Source organism: Oncorhynchus mykiss, chromosome 27, assembly GCF_057628025.1.
Source record: "Oncorhynchus mykiss isolate SJ-2025 chromosome 27, ASM5762802v1, whole genome shotgun sequence".
NCBI lineage: Eukaryota > Metazoa > Chordata > Actinopteri > Salmoniformes > Salmonidae > Oncorhynchus > Oncorhynchus mykiss.
The window spans coordinates 30,692,322-30,711,247 of NC_143048.1; the positions used below are offsets into that span (position 1 = coordinate 30,692,322).

General features: G+C 46.6%; 1 protein-coding gene across 8 annotated transcripts in view; it reads right to left on the reverse strand.

Annotated features, from left to right (window-relative positions):
* LOC110507923 (eukaryotic translation initiation factor 4 gamma 1) overlaps positions 1-18,926 on the reverse strand; it is a 71,402-nt gene that overhangs the window by 17,574 nt on the left and 34,902 nt on the right. For 4 of the 8 annotated variants that reach the window (XM_090223858.1, XM_090223857.1, XM_090223856.1 and 1 more), the window contains 12 exons: positions 14,391-14,524; positions 6,772-6,888; positions 6,493-6,571; positions 5,060-6,169; positions 4,516-4,604; positions 2,375-2,567; positions 1,906-2,039; positions 1,594-1,734; positions 1,065-1,472; positions 704-850; positions 357-590; positions 130-234 (listed from right to left, as the gene is read on the reverse strand). In XM_090223858.1, coding sequence (XP_090079984.1) covers positions 130-234; positions 357-590; positions 704-850; positions 1,065-1,472; positions 1,594-1,734; positions 1,906-2,039; positions 2,375-2,567; positions 4,516-4,604; positions 5,060-6,169; positions 6,493-6,571; positions 6,772-6,888; positions 14,391-14,524 — 2,891 coding nt within the window. Of the gene's footprint in view, positions 1-129; positions 235-356; positions 591-703; positions 851-1,064; positions 1,473-1,593; positions 1,735-1,905; positions 2,040-2,374; positions 2,568-4,515; positions 4,605-5,059; positions 6,170-6,492; positions 6,572-6,771; positions 6,889-7,607; positions 8,103-14,384; positions 14,525-18,926 lie in introns of those variants that run through there. The other 4 variants (XM_036965852.2, XM_036965843.2, XM_090223859.1 and 1 more) reach the window with 3 other exon arrangements.

Here is an 18,926-nt window from a genome sequence, read left to right on the forward strand (position 1 = left end):
GGATACATAACAACCAGAGGACAAGGGTCAGTCAGATTAGATTAGAGATTACCAAAAGGTTTAGGTGAGGGGGCTAAAGCATTCCCCAGACACTGGTGGGTGGTGTGTGTGTGTGTTACGAGATATTACCCTCCTGAGGTCCAGTACGTCCTGCAGCATGAAGCGGATTCTGGACGATGTCTTCTTCTCCTTGATGATCTTGTCCATTTGGGCAAAGTACTGGTCCATACGTGGCTACAGAAAGAGAGACAGGCAGGTTAGTGTGTATGTGTGTGTGTAAATCTGATTCTCAGAAATAATTTGGCATAAGTGTTCTAAACGATGTGTGTCTGTTAGTGACACTGGTTCAGCATTACCTTTGCCTTTTCAAAGTCCAGGTCCTTCCCTATAGTTGACAAGAGTCTACAGAGGCACTCTAGTGACTCCTCATCGTGGTTCTTCAGCAGCTTGACGATGCAGTCGTGCATGATGGCCTCCGTCAGCATCTTCAGCTTGAATAGCTCACCAATGAACTTGATGTTGCCTAGCGACCGCCGCCGTGCCTTGTCTTTGGCCTCCTCCAGCTCTGCCTTCAGGCGATCCTTCTCCTCCTTCAGACAGGAAGTGAGGCATATCAGACAGATGGTCAACTGATGCATACAGAAACCAAAACCAAGTGTGTGTGAAGGACATTTTAATTGGTCACTGAGAGCACAGCTCGTACCGTGGCTGCAGCGTCCAGCTCTTTCTGCTTCTTCTCAAAGATGACATCATCGTCCTTGTCCTTCTCAAACTCCTTCTGACAGCGGTTCAGAAGCAGCTTGCGGAAATTCACAGTGACTCCCGGCTTGTCTGTGGTGGGGACTTTGAGCTGACGAGAGGAACAGAAAAACACAAACATTTAGGCCACGGTTGGAAAGCTTTGCAGACGTCACATAATGCATAAGAGGGAACGTGAGAGGAGACGTCATGAGTGTGTAATGGCACCACTCAGAAACGTGGCACAGAACAGAGGTCAGCAACGAACCAAGACCAGCACACTAGATGTACACACAAACAGACACACACCCTTCAGAGTCACTCACCCCGATAAGGCAGCGGCACATGTTGGCGTAGGCCACGGAGAAGTTGGGTTCAGAGATGGCCTTCTCAAAGATCAGATCTATCACTCCCTTCAGCCTCTCCTCTGTATCGATGGTCAGCTCTGTGACCTGCTTCATCAGCTGTTGGAACATCTGAGGGGTCAGCTTGTTCAGGATACTACGGACCCTCTTGAACAGCTCCTGGGTCTTGGCCTGTTCCGAGTCGTCGCTCTCCTCCTCAGGAGCAGCTTGCCCACTGGTAGCCTTCTTGACAGCGGGCTTCCAGGCCTTCTCAGCCTTGTTGAGCTTCACGTCTTCCGTCAGAGACGAAGAGATGTTGATGATCCTCCTTGGCTCCTTACGCTGGCCCTGCTGGGAGCGACGCGGTCCTCCACCACCCATACCAGAAGGCTGAAGGAGAGGAGGGAAGGGAAAAGGAAAGAAATTCAGTCAACATTTTTTAAATATAATCCCAGAGTTTCAGAATCTGAGTGTAGTCTGAGAAGATTGACAGTTTTTCATGATAACTCACTGGTCCTCCTCTGTGGCCACCTCCACCTCCTCCTCCCATTCCAGGCCTGCCAAGGTTGGCAAACGAGGGTGTGAAGTCGGGGCCCATGTTCATCCCTGGCAAACGGCTGGGGTCCAGCTGGCGGAGAGGGGCCTTATTGGCCTGGAGAGAAAGAATGACCGAACAAGGACAGAAGAGAAAGAATGACAGACACAAAGAAAGACAAAATAACTGGTAAATAAAGTGGTCTATCTGAAGAAAAATATATATATTCTCGAATGGACCGTGCAGTGGTTCCTCCAGTCCAGCAGGGGACAGAGTGTTGTACTGTACCTTGTCCAGCACCACGTCACTGATCTGAGGCAGGCCCTCAGGCTTGGACATGGCGGCACTGATGAACTGGAAGCCCAGCAGGAAGTCCCTGTCATACCTCTTCTTCTCCTCTGGGTCTATAGGCCTACATAGTTCTGATGGAGAGGAACAAGGAATTATAGCTGAATCACATTTATGTGAGTTTTCATCAGTATAGTGTTCAGGGTTTAGGTTGGTAGAGTTGGGGTATATAGTCTGTCATCTGAACTGAGTATTACTCCGTTTCACTTCTAAAAATCATAGATTGACGTCAAATGGGACTCGTGACTCGTGCTCTGACAAAGCATTTCCAATAAAGTGAAACTTTGCATCCTCACTTGACTGACAAGCAGATCTTGTGAGATAAGGTGTAGAGGATAACGTTAAGAGGATAACATTTCTAAGTATAGAAATGTTATAGGGCATCTCCGGGCCAAGGTTCAGAACCCACCCTCTTTGTACTGGTACTTCAGATCCTCGGGCTTGGGTTCGATATTCTCTGCATCCAGTTTGTCCTCCTTCTCCTCCCACGTCTCCTCCACCTCTTCGACTGCAGGGGTGTTGGCTGGGCGGGGCTCCTTAGCGTCAGAGGCAGAAGTGGGTGTGGCCTGCTCTGGCTCAGGAGTGCTCTCCACTACCTGCTCCTGGAGAGGGGTGAGAGAGAGGGAGAAAGAGAGAGGCAGGGAGAAAAAGGGAGAGAGAGGGGGGAGGGAAAGAGAAGGAGAGAGAGGGGGGAGGGAAAGAGAAGGAGAGAGAGGGGGGAGGGAAAGAGAAGGAGAGAGAGGGGGGAGGGAAAGAGAAGGAGAGAGAGGGGGAGAGGGAGAGGGAAAGAGAGGGGGGAGAGAGAGAGGGGGAGAGGGAGAGGGAAAGAGAGAGAGGGGGGAGAGGGAGAGGGAAAGAGAGAGAGAGGGGGGAGAGGGAGAGGGAAAGAGAGAGAGGGTGAGAGAGAGGGAGAAAGAGAGAGGCAGGGAGAAAAAGGGAGAGAGAGGGGGGAGGGAAAGAGAAGGAGAGAGAGGGGGGAGGGAAAGAGAAGGAGAGAGAGGGGGGAGGGAAAGAGAAGGAGAGAGAGGGGGGAGAGGGAAAGAGAGAGGGGGGAGAGGGAGAGGGGGAGAAGGAGAGAGGAGGAGAGGGTTGAGGGAGAGAGAGAGAGGTGGGGCAGAGAGAGAGGGGGAGGGGGGTATTAGTTAGTGTACATTGTTTTCATTCTTGGGTTTTTAATGGGCCAGTTGTAAACAGGCATTCTTAAAGCTTTGATATGAGATGGCGTGGGTGGCGTTTGATATGAATGGCGTGGGTGGTGTGTTTTTGATGAGATGGCGTGGGTGGTGTGTGATATGAGATGGCGTGGGTGGTGTGTTTTTGATATGAGATGGTGTGGGTGGTATGTTTGATATATGAGATGGCGTGGGTGGTGTGTTTGATATGAGATGGCGTGGGTGGTGTGTTTGATATGAGATGGTGTGTTTGATATGAGATGGCGTGGGTGGTGTGTTTGATATGAGATGGCGTGGGTGGTGTGTTTGATATGAGATGGCGTGGGTGGTGTGTTTGATATGAGATGACGTGGGTGGCATGTTTGATATGAGATGGCGTTGGGTGGGGTGTTTGATATGAGATGGCGTGGGTGGGGTGTTTGATATGAGATGGCGTGTTTGATATGAGAAGGTGTGGGTGGGGTGTTTGATATGAGATGGTGTGTTTGATATGAGATGGCGTGGGTGGGGTGTTTGATATGAGATGGCGTGTTTGATATGAGATGGCGTGGGTGGTGTATTTGATATGAGATGTCGTGGGTGGTGTGTTTGATATGAGATGGCGTGGGTGGTGTGTTTGATATGAGATGGCGTGGGTGGTGTGTTTGATATGAGATGGCGTGGGTGGGGTGTTTGATATGAGATGGCGTGGGTGGTGTGTTTGATATGAGATGGCGTGTTTGATATGAGATGGCGTGGGTGGTGTGTTTGATATGAGATGGCGTGGGTGGGGTGTTTGATATGAGATGGCGTGGGTGGGGTGTTTGATATGAGATGGCGTGGGTGGGGTGTTTGATATGAGATGGCGTGTTTGATATGAGATGGCGTGGGTGGGGTGTTTGATATGAGATGGCGTGGGTGGGGTGTTTAATATGAGATGGCGTGGGTGGGGTGTTTAATATGAGATGGCGTGTTTGATATGAGATGGCGTGTTTGATATGGATGGCGTGTTTGATATGGATGGCGTGTTTGATATGGATGGCGTGTTTGATATGGATGGCGTGTTTGATATGGATGGTGTGGATGGTGTGTTTGATATGGATGGCGTGCGTGGTGAGTTTGATATGGATGGCGTGCGTGGCGTGTTTGATATGGATGGCGTGGGTGGCGTGTTTGATATGGATGGCGTGTTTGATATGGGTGGCGTGTTTGATATGGGTGGCGTGTTTGATATGGGTGGCGTGTTTGATATGGGTGGCGTGTTTGATATGGGTGGCGTGTTTGATATGGGTGGCGTGTTTGATATGGGTGGCGTGTTTGATATGGATGGCGTGTTTGATATGGATTGAGTGGGTGGTGTGTTTGAAAAGGATTGAGTGGGTGGTTCATATGAACGGACCTCCTTAAAGGCATCCAGGAGGTCTCCAACAGCCTCCTTCTTGTTCAGATCCTTCATCTTCCTCTTTTTTTTTGGCACAGAAACAGCAGCTACAAGCAGAACACCACCAACACAGTCAGAATAAACCTCTATGGATTGACACTCAATCCCAATCCCTAGTCCAACCCTAGCACCCAAACTCCACCTAGAAATCAAGGTGGAGCGGTTACCACATTGCCACCTATCCAACTTTTTATTTTTATGGCTTTCTGTTGGAGCTGTGATCACTCCAAGTACCCACTGTTCTGGGTCCTCAGCGTAGGCATAACCCGGTAACTCTCTGCCCCTCACGACACAGGCTCGACACACACAGTCGGACTGCAACACCTCATCCTGTTTAATCTTCACCAAGTGCCAAGCAGTAGGGTAAGGAATTAAAATAGAGAAAGACAACGTGGTTGAATGAGATAGACAGACAGATGGCTCCAGTTAGAGAAAAAGAGAGACAGAAGGAGACTGTTTCAAAGAAGTAGAGAGAGAAAAAGCAAGTCAGACTGATACTGACCTTGCATAGAACTCTCCCCGGCTGGTGTGGTGCTCTGTGGTGGTGGAGAGTCCATCTCGTCTTCTACACGGGGAGCAGTTACAACTGTAGTAGTAGCAGTCTCAGCTAGGGCGGGCGTCGCCTGGGCAATGGGGGCGGGCGTCGCCTGGCTAACGGGGGCGGGCGTCGCCTGGGCAACGGGGGCGGGCGTCGCCTGGGCAACGGGGGCGGGCGTCGCCTGGGCAACGGGGGCGGGCGTCGCCTGGGCAACGGGGGCGGGCGTCGCCTGGGCAACGGGGGCGGGCGTCGCCTGGGCAACGGGGGCGGGCGTCGCCTTGACAACGGGGGCGGGCGTCGCCTTGACAACGGGGGCGGGCGTTGCTGTGACTGCAACAGGCATCAGTTTAGGCATGGGTGCCTCGCTCTGTAACTGAGCCACCTCAGGCTCAGCAATGGGGCTGACGTCACACTCCGACGACTCAGCAGACATCTTCTCAGGGTCCTGGGGACTGGGGAGCGGCAGGCCATTGGGCAGCCTGAGCTCCTCTGGCTGGGCGATAGGAGACTCCGGGGGGGGTTCTGCTGCCTGGGGGGTGGGCATGTTGATGGACAGGGCTGCTGGCTCCTCCTCCTTGGCTGGGGGTGGCTGGGTGGCAGAGATACCATTAGTGTTGCTGCTAGGGGTGATCACTGGAGCAAGGGAAGGCTCAGGTTTGGATGATGTAGTCACCTCCTGCCTAGCCTCCGCCACCTCCTCTTTAATCTTCACTTCCTCCCGCTCCTCCTTGGCAGCTGAGGGATGCTCCTCAGCTGCAGGAGTGGGGCGGGGTTCAGGCAGGGGTGCAGGGTAAGCGGGCACTTCAGGGGCAGATGGGGCTGGAGCAGCAGCTGGAGCGTCCATCATGTCTGCAATGGGACTAGTTGAGGGTTGGGGGGTAGTAGGGACAGTAGTGTGGTGGGTGGTAGTTACCGACGGGGGTGTGGGTAGGTCCTGGGATAAGGAAGGGGATTTACTGTTTGTGTCTGGGAGTTTGACCTCTGTTGGGGCAGGGTAAGTCTTGACCAGTTCAGGGGTTTTAGACAGGGCTGGGGGGCTAGTTATGAGAGTGGCTGCAGGATTCCCTCGGTCATCTGAGGAGGAAAGCAGATGTCACGAGGAAAAACCACTGGTTAAATTCACCTTAGAAAGGTAATGGTTAACAGACTCAAGTGGCCCATAGCATCATACTAATGTTCAAATTGACCCTCATGTCTGTTGATCTTATTTTTAAAATTACCCACTTATTATCAATTCAACATTAAATGGTAAAAATACACAGGTCCTTTTCAAAGGAGCATTTTGTCTATGTGATTCAGTCAAATTAACAAAAATGTACTTCTATGTACTGAAGGTGAACCAATGAGCAACGGCCAGCTACGGCCTTCAAGATGACCTGACCCCTCGGCCAACTCACCTGGTCTGACCACGACAGGTGTCACGTTCTCCCCGTCGGCCTGGCCAACGGCTGGGCCCTCTGATCCAGATATAGACGACTAAGGGACCGAATACAACACACAGACATTAGGTAACTGGAGTGGACACAACCATATGACAGCCTTATGAAAACCTTGTGACAGGTTAGATGCAATGCCCAATATGTAAACAAAATGTCTGCACATCCAATAACAGGATGGTATGGTAGATAAAGGTGTGTAAAGGGATGATGGTTGGTGACGAGGGTACGGTAGCTCACCTCTGAAGAGTCGTCGCTCACCTGTGGGGGTGTGGGGGTGGTGCCACTGCGGGTGCCCCCTGACATAATCTCCTCAGTGATGTCTCTACCACCCTGGTTAGGGTCTCGTATTATGATCTATAGAGGCCACAAGACAACAGGGAGGGACACAAGAAGAAACATTTAGAGAATGCAGGAGCGCCTTCGAGAAAAACGTGTTACTCGCTCTTGTTTCATTCCCTTTCTAAAGGAGGAAGAGCAAAAAAGAGAACGAACGAGAGTAAAGGAGAGAGGGAGGGTGAGGAGAAAGCTGAAGAGAATAGCTGTCACAACTTAACTGCTTCCTATGATGCTAGGCCCTGTTTCCAACTCTGCCAAGTCTGTGTTGCACTGTAGGGCTGTGGCCTAGCAGCGTCTTCTCAATCAGCAGAGCTACATTTATCACACTCACACAAGAAACACCAGCCCCACAAAGCTATGCAGCCTGACAAACACAGACTTGTAGACAGATTGCTGCCTTGTTTTAGCACATTCTTCCCCAACAAAATATGACTACGGACATACTCAACTTTAGTCAAATAAATTCCAGTGCAAGCCAGACATTATTTTTGCTCTCTCCATACGAACTCAAACTATACCTAGAAAATCAGCCAGATTTGCTGTTATTGAAAAGCACAGTACAATACACCTTCAAACTTCTGAAAAACGGATTACTCACTTACAAGGTGTGCCCTTACACAGAGCCACATGTTTTCTATCACAAACTCTCCTCGCTCTCTTTCTGTCTGTCACACACACTAAGAGTTGTCAGCAACAGGCTTGAGCCAGCACATTCCCCCGCTGGTAGAGTGGTTTACCTGACGCGGACAGGCTCCAGAGCCCTTAGCAGGCCTCTCTCATCCTGGTGCCGGAGTTGAGCTGTCGGCCTGCAGGCCTCTCCCAGCAAGTAGGCTGCTTTTGCAACCGTGGTTGGGAAAACGCACTTAGCCTACTCCCTCAACTCGCAGAGCCAGCAGGGCAGAGCCTCGTTCCCAGCTCTCACACACGTAGAGGGAGAGACAAAAGACAAAAAGAGAGCGAGCGAGAGAGAAGCCAGAGTGACTGGCCTTGTGGAGCTGCAGCACTGGAATGCAAGCGCCCCCGCCCACTGAGCACCGAACCACACAGTCAAAAGGGGCCAAATAGAGGGGGAAAGAGGGAGGAGTAAGTCCAGAAAAAAAGGAGGAGAAGAAAAAAACTATTCAAAACTTTAACAAATGAGCTCCGGCTAATGTACCCCCCTTTATCTCTCTCTCTCAGCTGCTCTTCTGTCATTCTGTACTCAGGCACTACAAAACATTTCAGCCTCTTCCTGGGGGAGAGAGGGGGTATGCAACAGAAGCAGCCGCAGAGAGGGAGCGAGAGAGAAGGGGAGGAGATAGGTCAGCCATTGTGCTTCTGGCTCAGAGGGGGAGGAGCCCGGCAGCCACGTGGAGCTGAGCTATGTGCTGACTTGTCCTTAAACCCCCCTTGGTCTACCCAGAGACCAGAGAGAGAGATTCATAAAGTGAGCAGTGGAGAGAAGAAAAAAACAGGCCAATGCACTGCTTGAAAGCAGTGTGGTATAAAGGAAAATATTTAGAAAATTACCTCACAGTTACAAGACAGCTACGACTAAACAGCCTGCTTAGCTTTGCTGAAAAACAACAGCTTTACACTTCATACTCGTTTGCCAGCGTGCTGGCAGACATTATTGAAATCATATAGAAAGACAACGTGACGCTCAGACACAGACAGTCTGAATCACGACGGACTCGCTGTGTGCTGCTGCAGCACTTCCTCCCCTGTCCCCCCGGTCTACCATCTTCCTATTAATTAATTACATTTCACCTTTATTTAACCAGGTAGGCCAGTTGAGAACAAGTTCTCCTTTACAACTGCAACCTGGCCAAGATAAAGCAAAGCAGTGTGACAAAAACAACAGTTACACAAACAAACGTACAGTCAATAACACAATAGAAAAATCTATGTACAGTGTGTGCAAATATAGAAGAGTAGGCAGGTAAGGCAATAAAAAGGCCATAGAGGCGAAATAATTACAATTTAGCATTAACACTGGAGTGATCGATGTGCAGATGACGATGTGCAAGTAGAAATACTAGGGTGCAAAAGAGCAAGAGGGTAAGTAAAAATATGGGGATGAAGTAGTTGGGTGTGCCATTTACAGATTGTCTGTGTACAGGTACAGTGATTGGTAAGCTGCTCTGACAGCTGATGCTTAAAGTTAGTGAGGGATATATAAGACTCCAGCTTCAGTGATTTTTGCAATTCGCTCCAGTTTACCTAGCAAAGACTTATAGATGACCCGGAGCCAGTGGGATTGGCGACAAATATGTAGTGAGGGCCAGCCAACGAGAGCATACAGGTCGCAGTGGTGGGTAGTATATGGGGCTTTGGTGACAAAACGGATGACACTGCGATAGACTGCATCCAATTTGCTGAGTAGAGTGTTGGAGGCTATTTTGTAAATGACATCGCCGAAGTCAAGGACCGGTGGATAGTCAGTTTATGTTTGGCAGCATGAGTGAAGGAGGCTTTGTTGTGAAATAGGAAGCCGATTCTAGATTTAATTTTGGATTTTACAGTTCACTGTCTAACCAGACACCTAGGTATTTGTAGTTGTCCACATATTTAGTCAGAACCGTCCAGAGTAGTGATGCTAGTCAGGCGGGAGGGTGCGGGCAGCAATCGGTTCAAGAGCATGAACTTAGTTTTACTAGCATTTAAAAGCAGTTGGAGGCCACAGAAGGAGTGTTGTATGGCGTTGAAGCTCATTTGGAGGTTTGTTAGCACAGTGTCCAAAGGGCCAGATTTTCCAAATACACCAAGACAGTCGTGAAGAGGGCACGACAAAGCCTATTCCTCCTCAGGAAACTAAAAAGATTTGGCATGGGACCTGAGATCCTGAAAAGTTTCTACAGCTGAGAGCACAGCTGAGAGCACTGGTTGCATCACTGCCTGGTACGGCAATTGCTCAGCCTCCGACCGCAAGGCACTACAGAGGGTAGTGCATACAGCCCAGTACATCACTGGGGTTAAGCTGCCTGCCATCCAGGACCTCTACACCTTCGGTGTCAGAGGAAGGCCCTAAAAATTGTCAAAGACCCCAGTCATTGACTGTTCACTCTACTACCGCATGGCAAGCGGTACCGGAGTGCCAAGTCTAGGACAAAAAGGCTTCTCAATAGTTTTTACCCCCAAGCCATAAGACTCCTCAAATGGCTACCCGGACTATCGGCATTGTGTCCCGCCACCCCCTCTTTACACTACTTCTACTCTCTGTTCATCATATATGCATAGTCACTTTAACCATATCTACATGTACATACTACCTCAAATCAGCTTGACTAACCGGTGCCTGTATATAGCCTCGCTACTGTATATAGCCTCGCTACTGTATTTCACTGTCTTTTTACTGTTGTTTTTATTTATTTACTTAACTATTGCTCACCTAATACATTTTTGCACTATTGGTAAGTAAGCATTTCACTGTAAGGTCTACACACCTGTTGTATTTGGCGCACGTGACAAATAAACTTTGATTTGATGTATACAGAATGGTGTCGTCTGCGTAGAGGTGGATCAGAGAATCACCGGCAGCAAGAGCGATATCATTGATATATACAGAGAAAAGAGTCGGCCCGAGAATTGAACCCTGTGCCACCCCCATAGAAACTGCCAGAGGTCCGGACAACAGCCCCGCCGATTTGACACACTGAACTCTATCAGAGAAGTAGTTCAGAGAAGTAGTTGGTGAACCAGGCGAGGCAATCATTTGAGAAGCCAAGGCTATTGAGTCTGCCGATAACAATGTGATGATTGACAGAGTCGAAAGCCTTGGCCAGGTCGATGAAGACAGCTGCACAGTACTGTCTTTTATCGATGGCGGTTATGATATCGTTTAGGACCTAGAGTGTGGCTGAAGTGCACCCATGACCAGCTCGGAAACCAGATTGCATAGTGGAGAAGGTACGCCGGATTCGAAATGGTCGGTGATCTGTTAACTTGGCTTTTGAAGATTTTAGAAAGGCAGGGCAGGATATAGGTCTATAACAGTTTGGGTCTAGAGTGTCTCCCCCTTTGAAGATGGGGATGACCGCTGCAGCTTTCCAATCTTTGGGGATCTCAGACAATACGAAGAGAGGTTGAATAGGCTAGTAATAGGGGCTGAAAATTTTAGAAAGAGAGGGTCCAGATTGTCTAGCTCAGCTGATTTGTATGGATCCAGATTTTGCAACTCTTTCAGAACATCAGCTGTCTGGATTTGTGTGAGATGTTGGCCGGGGTAGGGGTTAGAGGTCGACCGATTATGATTTTTCAACGCCGATACCGATTATTGGAGGACCAAAAAAGCCTATACCGATTAATCGGACGATTTTTATTTATTTATTTGTAATTATGACAATTACAACAATACTGAATGAACACTTATTTTAACTTAATATAATACATCAATAAAATCAATTTAGCCTCAAATAAATAAACATGTTCAATTTGGTTTAAATAATGCAAAAACAAAGTGTTGGAGAAGTAAAAGTGCAATATGTGCCATGTAAGAAAGCTAACGTTTAAGTTCTATGCTCAGAACATGAGAACATATGAAAGCTGGTGGTTCCTTTTAACGAGTCTTCAATATTCCCAGGTAAGAAGTTTTAGGTTGTAGTTATTATAGGAATTATAGGACTATTTCCCTCTATACCATTTGTATTTCATTAACCTTTGACTATTGGATGTTCTTATAGGCACTTTAGTATTGCCAGTGTAACAGTATAGCTTCCGTCCCTCTCCTCGCTCCTCCCTGGGCTCGAACCAGGAACACAACGACAACAGCCACCCTCGAAGCAGCGTTACCCATGTAGAGCAAGGGGAACAACCACTCCAAGTCTCAGAGCGAGTGACGTTTGACACGCTATTAGCGAACACCCCGCTAACTAGCTAGCCATTTCACTTCGGTGACACCAGCCTCATCTCGGGAGTTGATAGGCTTGAAGTCATAAACAGCGCAATGATTGACGCACAACGAAGAGCTGCTGGCAAAACACACGAAAGTGCGGTTTGAATTAATGCTTACAAGCCTGCTGGTGCCTACCACCGCTCAGTCAGATACTTGTATGCTCAGTCAGATTATATGCAACGCAGGAAACACTAGATAATATCTAGTAATATCATCAACCATGTGCAGTTAACTAGTGATTATGATTGATTGTTTTTTTATAAGATAAGTTTAATGCTATCTTCTAGCAACTTACCTTGGCTTACTGCATTCGTGTAACAGGCAGTCTCCTCGTGGAGTGCAATGAGAGGCAGGTGGTTAGAGAGTTGGACTAGTTAACTGTAAGGTTGCAAGATTGTAACCCCATACTGGTTAGTATGTAACCCCCGAGGTCAATATCCTTACAGGATACCTGGGCCAGGTCGATTAGAAAGGCCTGCTCACTGAAGTGTTTTAGGGCACGTTTGACAGTGATGGGGGAGAGCGTTTGACTGCGGACCCATTACGCACGCAGGCAATGAGGCAGTGATCGCTGAGATCCTGGTTTAAGACAGCAGAGGTGTATTTAGAGGGCAAGTTGGTCAGGATGATATCTAAGACGGCTGAATGGGGTCAATAACAAGCAGCAACAGTGAGACTTGTTTCTAGAAAAATTGATTTTTAAAAGTAGAAGCTCGTATTGTTTGGGCACAGACCTGGATAGTATGACAGATAGTGGGACTGGAAGCTCAGGGGGCCTCTCTTGAAGGACCATCAGCAGCGTGGGATGAGGCCGCATGGCTGGCCAAAGTCCACCCCAGCCACGACAGCATGCTCCCACTGCCAGTGATAAAGCAACCAGGCCCATCGTACCATACAGAGCACAGGTACACTGGAGACTAGATCAGACTAGTCCAACCATACAGAGCACAGATCCATTGGCTGGAGACTAGATCAAACTAGTCCACCGTACAGAGCACAGATACACTGGAGACTCAATATACACTGAGTGACAGAGTGACCAGGTGAAAGCTATGATCCCTTATTGATGTCACTTGTTAAAGCCACTTCAATCAGTGTAGGTGTAGGTGAAGGGGAGGAGACAGGTTAATTACAGGAGGATGTTTAAGCCTTGAGACTATCGAGACATGGATTGCTTGTGTGTGCCATTCGGATAAAAGATTTAAGTGCCTTTGAACGGGGTATCGTAGTAGGTGCCAGGCACAACGGTTTGTGTGTGTCAAGAACTGCAATGCTGCTGGGGTTTTTCCACACAACAGTTTCCTGTGTATCAAGAATGGTCCACCACCCAAAGGACATGCAGCCAACTTGACAACTGTGGGAAGCATTGGAGTTAACAATGGGCCAGTTCCTAATGTTTTGTACACTCAGTGTATGCCTGATGCATAGAGACAAGAGAAAATAGCTGAAAAAATGTTGGCTCACTATTTAAAAATAAGGGCAAGCTATATGATGAAAAATACCAGAGTTTTGGCACAGATACAGCCGACTAGCGCTAGCTGACGCTACCTAGCAAATGTGTAAAAAATATATATGTTATACAAATTGATACTTTGAGTCAAAGTATTGATATAATATTAGTCCAAAATAATAGTGATATGTAACTATCATTTCCCCCCTCCCCATCACTAAGACATACCTGATGAATCCAGACCAGCAGAGGCACACTAGTACTACAGCCCTAAAGAACATGCTCCAGTCACACAGCAGTTCAGTAACACAGTTCATCGCGTAAAAAGTTATCCATTTCAAATCAAAGACAAACGTAAATCATGAGGACTAAATCCATCTAGAATCCTCCCTAGACAGAATGCAACACTATCCCACAGCAGTGTGGTTTATCAGTCCTCTCGTTACCATGGCAACGTGTCATGTCACATTCACAAGAGTGTAAGCCGGCCTGACAGGAAGACACAGTAGACCAGTTTTGAAGACCAAAACTGCGCTGTGCACCTTCACAGTGGATGATGGGGGAAAGGAATCAGTGCTGGATACACCTTGCTGACAAACTATACTTTTTATTTTTATATTCACACGCTTTATTAGCACAGTCCTTATCTTCCTTTAAAACATGAGAATCACTGAAATTTTCAAACCCTGCTCTGCATGAGGAGGAACATTGACTGACATATAACATCAGACCATTAATGTTTCTTGGTGGGCGTTTCCAGTTGTGTTACTTGTCCATTCTGGGATCAGGATACCTGATTGTCTAATCTAGGTGCTACGTGGGCTGGCCTGTAGTCTGTAGTCCAGCGGTTAGCGTCGCTGGCCCTATGGGTTCCAATCCAACTCACTGACCTTGTGCTCCTCCTCTCTCTCCTGTCTTTTCTCTACTATCCTATCTGCTAAATAAAACCACAAAATGAAACAGTAGAGGTGGGGTGATGAGTTTAACTGTGTGGTGTATAACAGTCGAGGTGGGGTGATGAGTTTAACTGTGTGGTGTATAACAGTAGAGGTGGGGTGATGAGTTTAACTGTATGGTGTCTAACAGTAGAGGTGGGGTGATGAGTTTAACTGTGTGGTGTATAACAGTAGAGGTGGGGTGATGAGTTTACCTGTGTGGTGTATAACAGTAGAGGTGGGACGATGAGTTTACCTGTACCTGTTTGCGCTCCCTTTTGGGGTGGATCTGTTGCTGTGGAGGTGGTTGCTGCTGCTGGGGGGGAGGGTTCATGATGACCGGAGCAGCCGGCACTGAGGACGTGTACTGCTGTTGGGCCGGGTAGTATGCCCCTGCTGTGGACAGGACAGAGAGAGAGTTGTCCCACAAACTTTAAATTAGCACGCAAGTAGTCATGAATGTCAGCACTTTTGGAAATCACCAGCAAAACGCCAAAGTTTAGTGTCAAGCATGTGTGTTGTGAGAACAGCTGCAGTACTAACCAGTATGAGAAGCACTTAAAAACATCCTCCGTACTAATTCACCAGCTGCGGCAGATTGTCAGAGTCATTTCACAATTAAAAAGGAAACGTCAGTTTTTCTACTTTATATTCATCATTTCCAGCACCACCCCAACATCAACATATGAGAAAATGTCATGTTTCTTTGTTTTGTAGTTAAAAAGGAAGATAAGCGTTTCCAATGACAACATGGGTGCGCTTCGTGTGATTTTGACCAATTGTGAATAGGCATTGGAAACACTTATCTTTCACTATGTTTTTTACTACAAAACAGAGAAAAGCACTATCTCCACATACAGTGCCGTGAAAAAGTACTTGTCCCCTTTCTAATTTTCTCAACTTTTTTATATTTATGATACTGAATGTTATCATATCTTCAACCAAAACTTAATATTAGATAAAGGGCACGAGAGTGAACAAACAATTACCTTCTTATTTAATTTATTTCATGTACAAAGTTACGCAACACCCAATGCCCCCGAGTGAAAAAGTAATTGCCACCTTACACCCAATAACTGGTGGTGCCACCTTTAGTTGCAATGACTGCAACCAAATGCTTGCTGTAGTTGTTGATTTGTCTCTCACATTGCTGTGGAGGACTTTTGGCCCACTCTTGCATGCAGACCTGCATTAACTCAGCGATATTTGGGAGTTTTCAAGCATGAACTGCTCGTTTCAAGTCCTGCCACAACGTCTCAATAGGGATTAGGTCTGGACTAGGCAATTCCAAAACGTATAATTTGTTGCTTTTTAGCCATTTTCATGTAGGCTTTATTGTTCGTTTTCGATCATTGTCTTGCTGCATGACCCAGGTGCACTTCAGATCACAGACGGAGCGCCTGACATTCTCCTGTAGAATTCTCTGACACAGAAGAATTCATGGTTCCTTCTACTAAAGAAAGTCATCCAGGTCCTGTGGCAGCAAAGCATTCCTAAAATGTCACAGAATTGTGGAATGCAGTGTTTGGTTCTCGCCAGGTATAAATGGGACCCATGTAATCCAAAAAGTTACACTTTTAAAACATCTGTCCATAGAACATTCTTCCAAGAGTCTTCATGATCATTCAGGTGCTTTTAGGCGAACTTGAGTCAACTTTTTGGACGACATGGGTCCCATTGTGCCTGGCGAAAACCAAACGCTGCTTTGAATACAGTGCCTTCGGAAATATTCAGAGCAAAAACCAAGCCATGAGGTCAAAGGAATTATCCGTAGAGCACTGAGACAGGATTGTGTCGAGACACATCTGGGGAAGGCTACCAAAAAAATTCTGCAGCATTGAAGGTCCCCAAGAACAGAGTGGCCTCCATTCTTAAATGGAGAAGTTTGGGACCACCAAGACTCTTCCCAGAGCTGTCCGCCTGGTCAAACTGAGCAATCAGGGGAGAAGGGTCTTTGTCAGGGAGGTGACCAAGAACCCGATGGTCACTCTGACAGAGCTCCAGAGTTCCTCTGTGGAGATGGGAGAACATTCCAGAAGTACAACCATCTCTGTAGCACTCAACCAATCAGGCCTTTATGGTAAAGCGGCCAGCCACTACTCAGTAAAAGGCACGACAGCACGCTTGGAGTTTGCAAAAATGCACCTAAAGACTCTCAGACCATGAGAAACAAGATTCTCTGGTCTGATAAAACCAAGATTGAACTCTTTGGCCTGAAGCGTGACCAAGTGTCACGTCTGGAGGTAACCTGGCACCATCCCTACGGTGAAGCATGGTGGTGGCAGCATCATGCTGTGGGGATGTGTTTTAGCAGCAGAGACTGGGGGACAAGTCAGGATTGAGGGAAAGATGGAATGGAGCAAAGTACAGAGAGATCCTTGATGACAACCTGCTTCAGAGCGCTCAGGACCTCAGACTGGGATGAAGGTTCACCTTCCAACAGGACAACGGCCATAAGCACACAGCCAAGACAACACAGAAGTGGCTTCAGGACAAGACAGGACTGAATGTCCTTGAGTGGCCCAACCAGTGCCCGGACTTGAACCCGAACGAACATCACTGGAGAGATCTGAAAATAGCTGTGCAGCGATGCTCCCCATCCATCCTGACAGAGGTTGAGAGGATCTGCAGAGAAGAATGGGAGAAACTCCCCAAACACAGGTGTTCCAAGTTTTTAGGACACCTGTGTTTTTAATTGTTAAAACATTTCTAAAAAACAGTTTTTGCTTTGTCATTGTGGGTATTGTGTGTAGATGGATGAGGGGGGGGGTGGGGGGGGGGAAACAATGTAATCCATTTTAGATTAAGGCTGTAACATAAAATGTGGAAAAAGTCAAGGGGTCTGAATACTTTCCGAAGGCCCTGTAGATGTTATTTTATATTCTCAAACTAACAGCAGAGCCTATATGATGTCCTTCCATACAGGCATGACATGCTGGAGTGATGCTTCTATGCAAATGTTGTTGATCAGTAGGATAATATACAGTGCCTTCAGAAAGTATTTACACCCTTTAACTTTTTACACATTTTGTGTTACACCCTCAATTTAAAATTGATTACATTTAGATATATTTTACACTGTCCTAAACACAATACCCCATGTTAGTGGAAATTAGCTTTATAAAAAAAAAAAATACAAATTCATAATCCGGCCGTGATTGGGAGTCCCATATGGCGGCGCACAATTGGCCCAGCATCATCCGGTTTTGGCCATCATTGTAAATAAGAATTTGTTATTAACTGACTTGCCTAGTTAAATAAAGGTTTTTATATATATATTTTTTAGTATTCAACCCCTTTGTTATGGCAAACCTAAATATGTTCAGAGGTAAACGTTTGCTTAACAAGTCACATAATAAAGTTGCATGGACTCACTCCCGTTTGCAATAGTGCTTAACATGATTTTTGAATGACTACCTCATCTCTGTACCCCACACAGAGATAATTGTACGGGCCCTCAGTCGAGCAGTAAATTTCAAACACAGATTCAACCACAAAGGAGGACACATATTAGTAGACGGATCAAAAAGCATGTTGATCACACTTTGGATGGTGTATCAATACACCCAGTCACTACAAAGATGCTGGCGTCCTTCCTACCTCAGTAGCAGGAGAGGAAGGAAACCGCTCAGGGATTTCACCAGGAGTTTAATAGCTGTGATAGAAAACTGAGGATGGATCAACATTGTAGTTACTCCACAATACTATCTTAATTGACAAAAAAGTGAAAAGGAATGCCTCTAGAGAAAAAAATATTCCAAAAACATGCATCCTGTTTGCAACAAGGTTAATACTGTAAAAAACGTGGCAAAGAAATTAACTTTTTGTCCTGAACAAAGTGTTATCTTTGGGGCAAATCCAATACAACACATTACTTGACAACCTCTCTCCATATTTTCAAGCATGGCCGCATCATGTTATGGGTATGCTTGTAATCAGGAGTTTTTCAGGATAAAAAGGGAACAGAATGGAAGCAAAGCATAGGCAAAATTCTAGAAAAAAAAAACCTTTTTCAGTCTGCTTTCCACCAGACACTGGGAGATGAATTCACCTTTCAGCGGGACAATAACCTAAAACACAAGGACAAATCTACACTGGAGAAGAAAGACAGTGAATGTTCCCGGGTGGCTGAGTTACACTTCTGACTTAAATATATGGCAAGACCTAAAAATGGTTGTCTTGCAACAATCAACAACCAAATTGACAGAGCTTGAAGAATTTTAGAAAATAATGACCAAATGTTGCACAATCCAGGTGTGGAAAGCTCTTACAAACTTATCCAGAAAGACTCACAGCTGTAATCGCTGCCAAAGGTGCTTCTACAAAGTATTGACGAATACTTATGTAAATGAGATATTTCAGTGTTTTATTTTCAATACATTTCCCAAAATTTCTAAAAACACGTTTTCTCTTTGTCATTATTCTGTGTAGATGGGTGAGAAAAATCTATTTTGAATTCAGGCTGTAACAACAAAATATGGAATAAGTCAAGGGGTATGAATACTTTCTGAAGGCACCGTAAGTCCCAAATGGAAGGAAAACAGATTGTCATCTGTAGCACCATAGACTCCACTGATCAGCCAAAACAATAACTCAATGCATGCACACACTTGAATATGCATTCACCTGCATCTGGAGTAGGCCTATGACACCTTCAGTTAGCCAGTTTATCAAGAGATTTGCCATTCAAATACAATTATTACCATTATGTTATGTAGTTAGATTGGTAAAAACTAAGTCAAATGTGTTGTTTGATTTAAAATGCATACATGTCTGTCTATGGAAAATTGTGTAATCC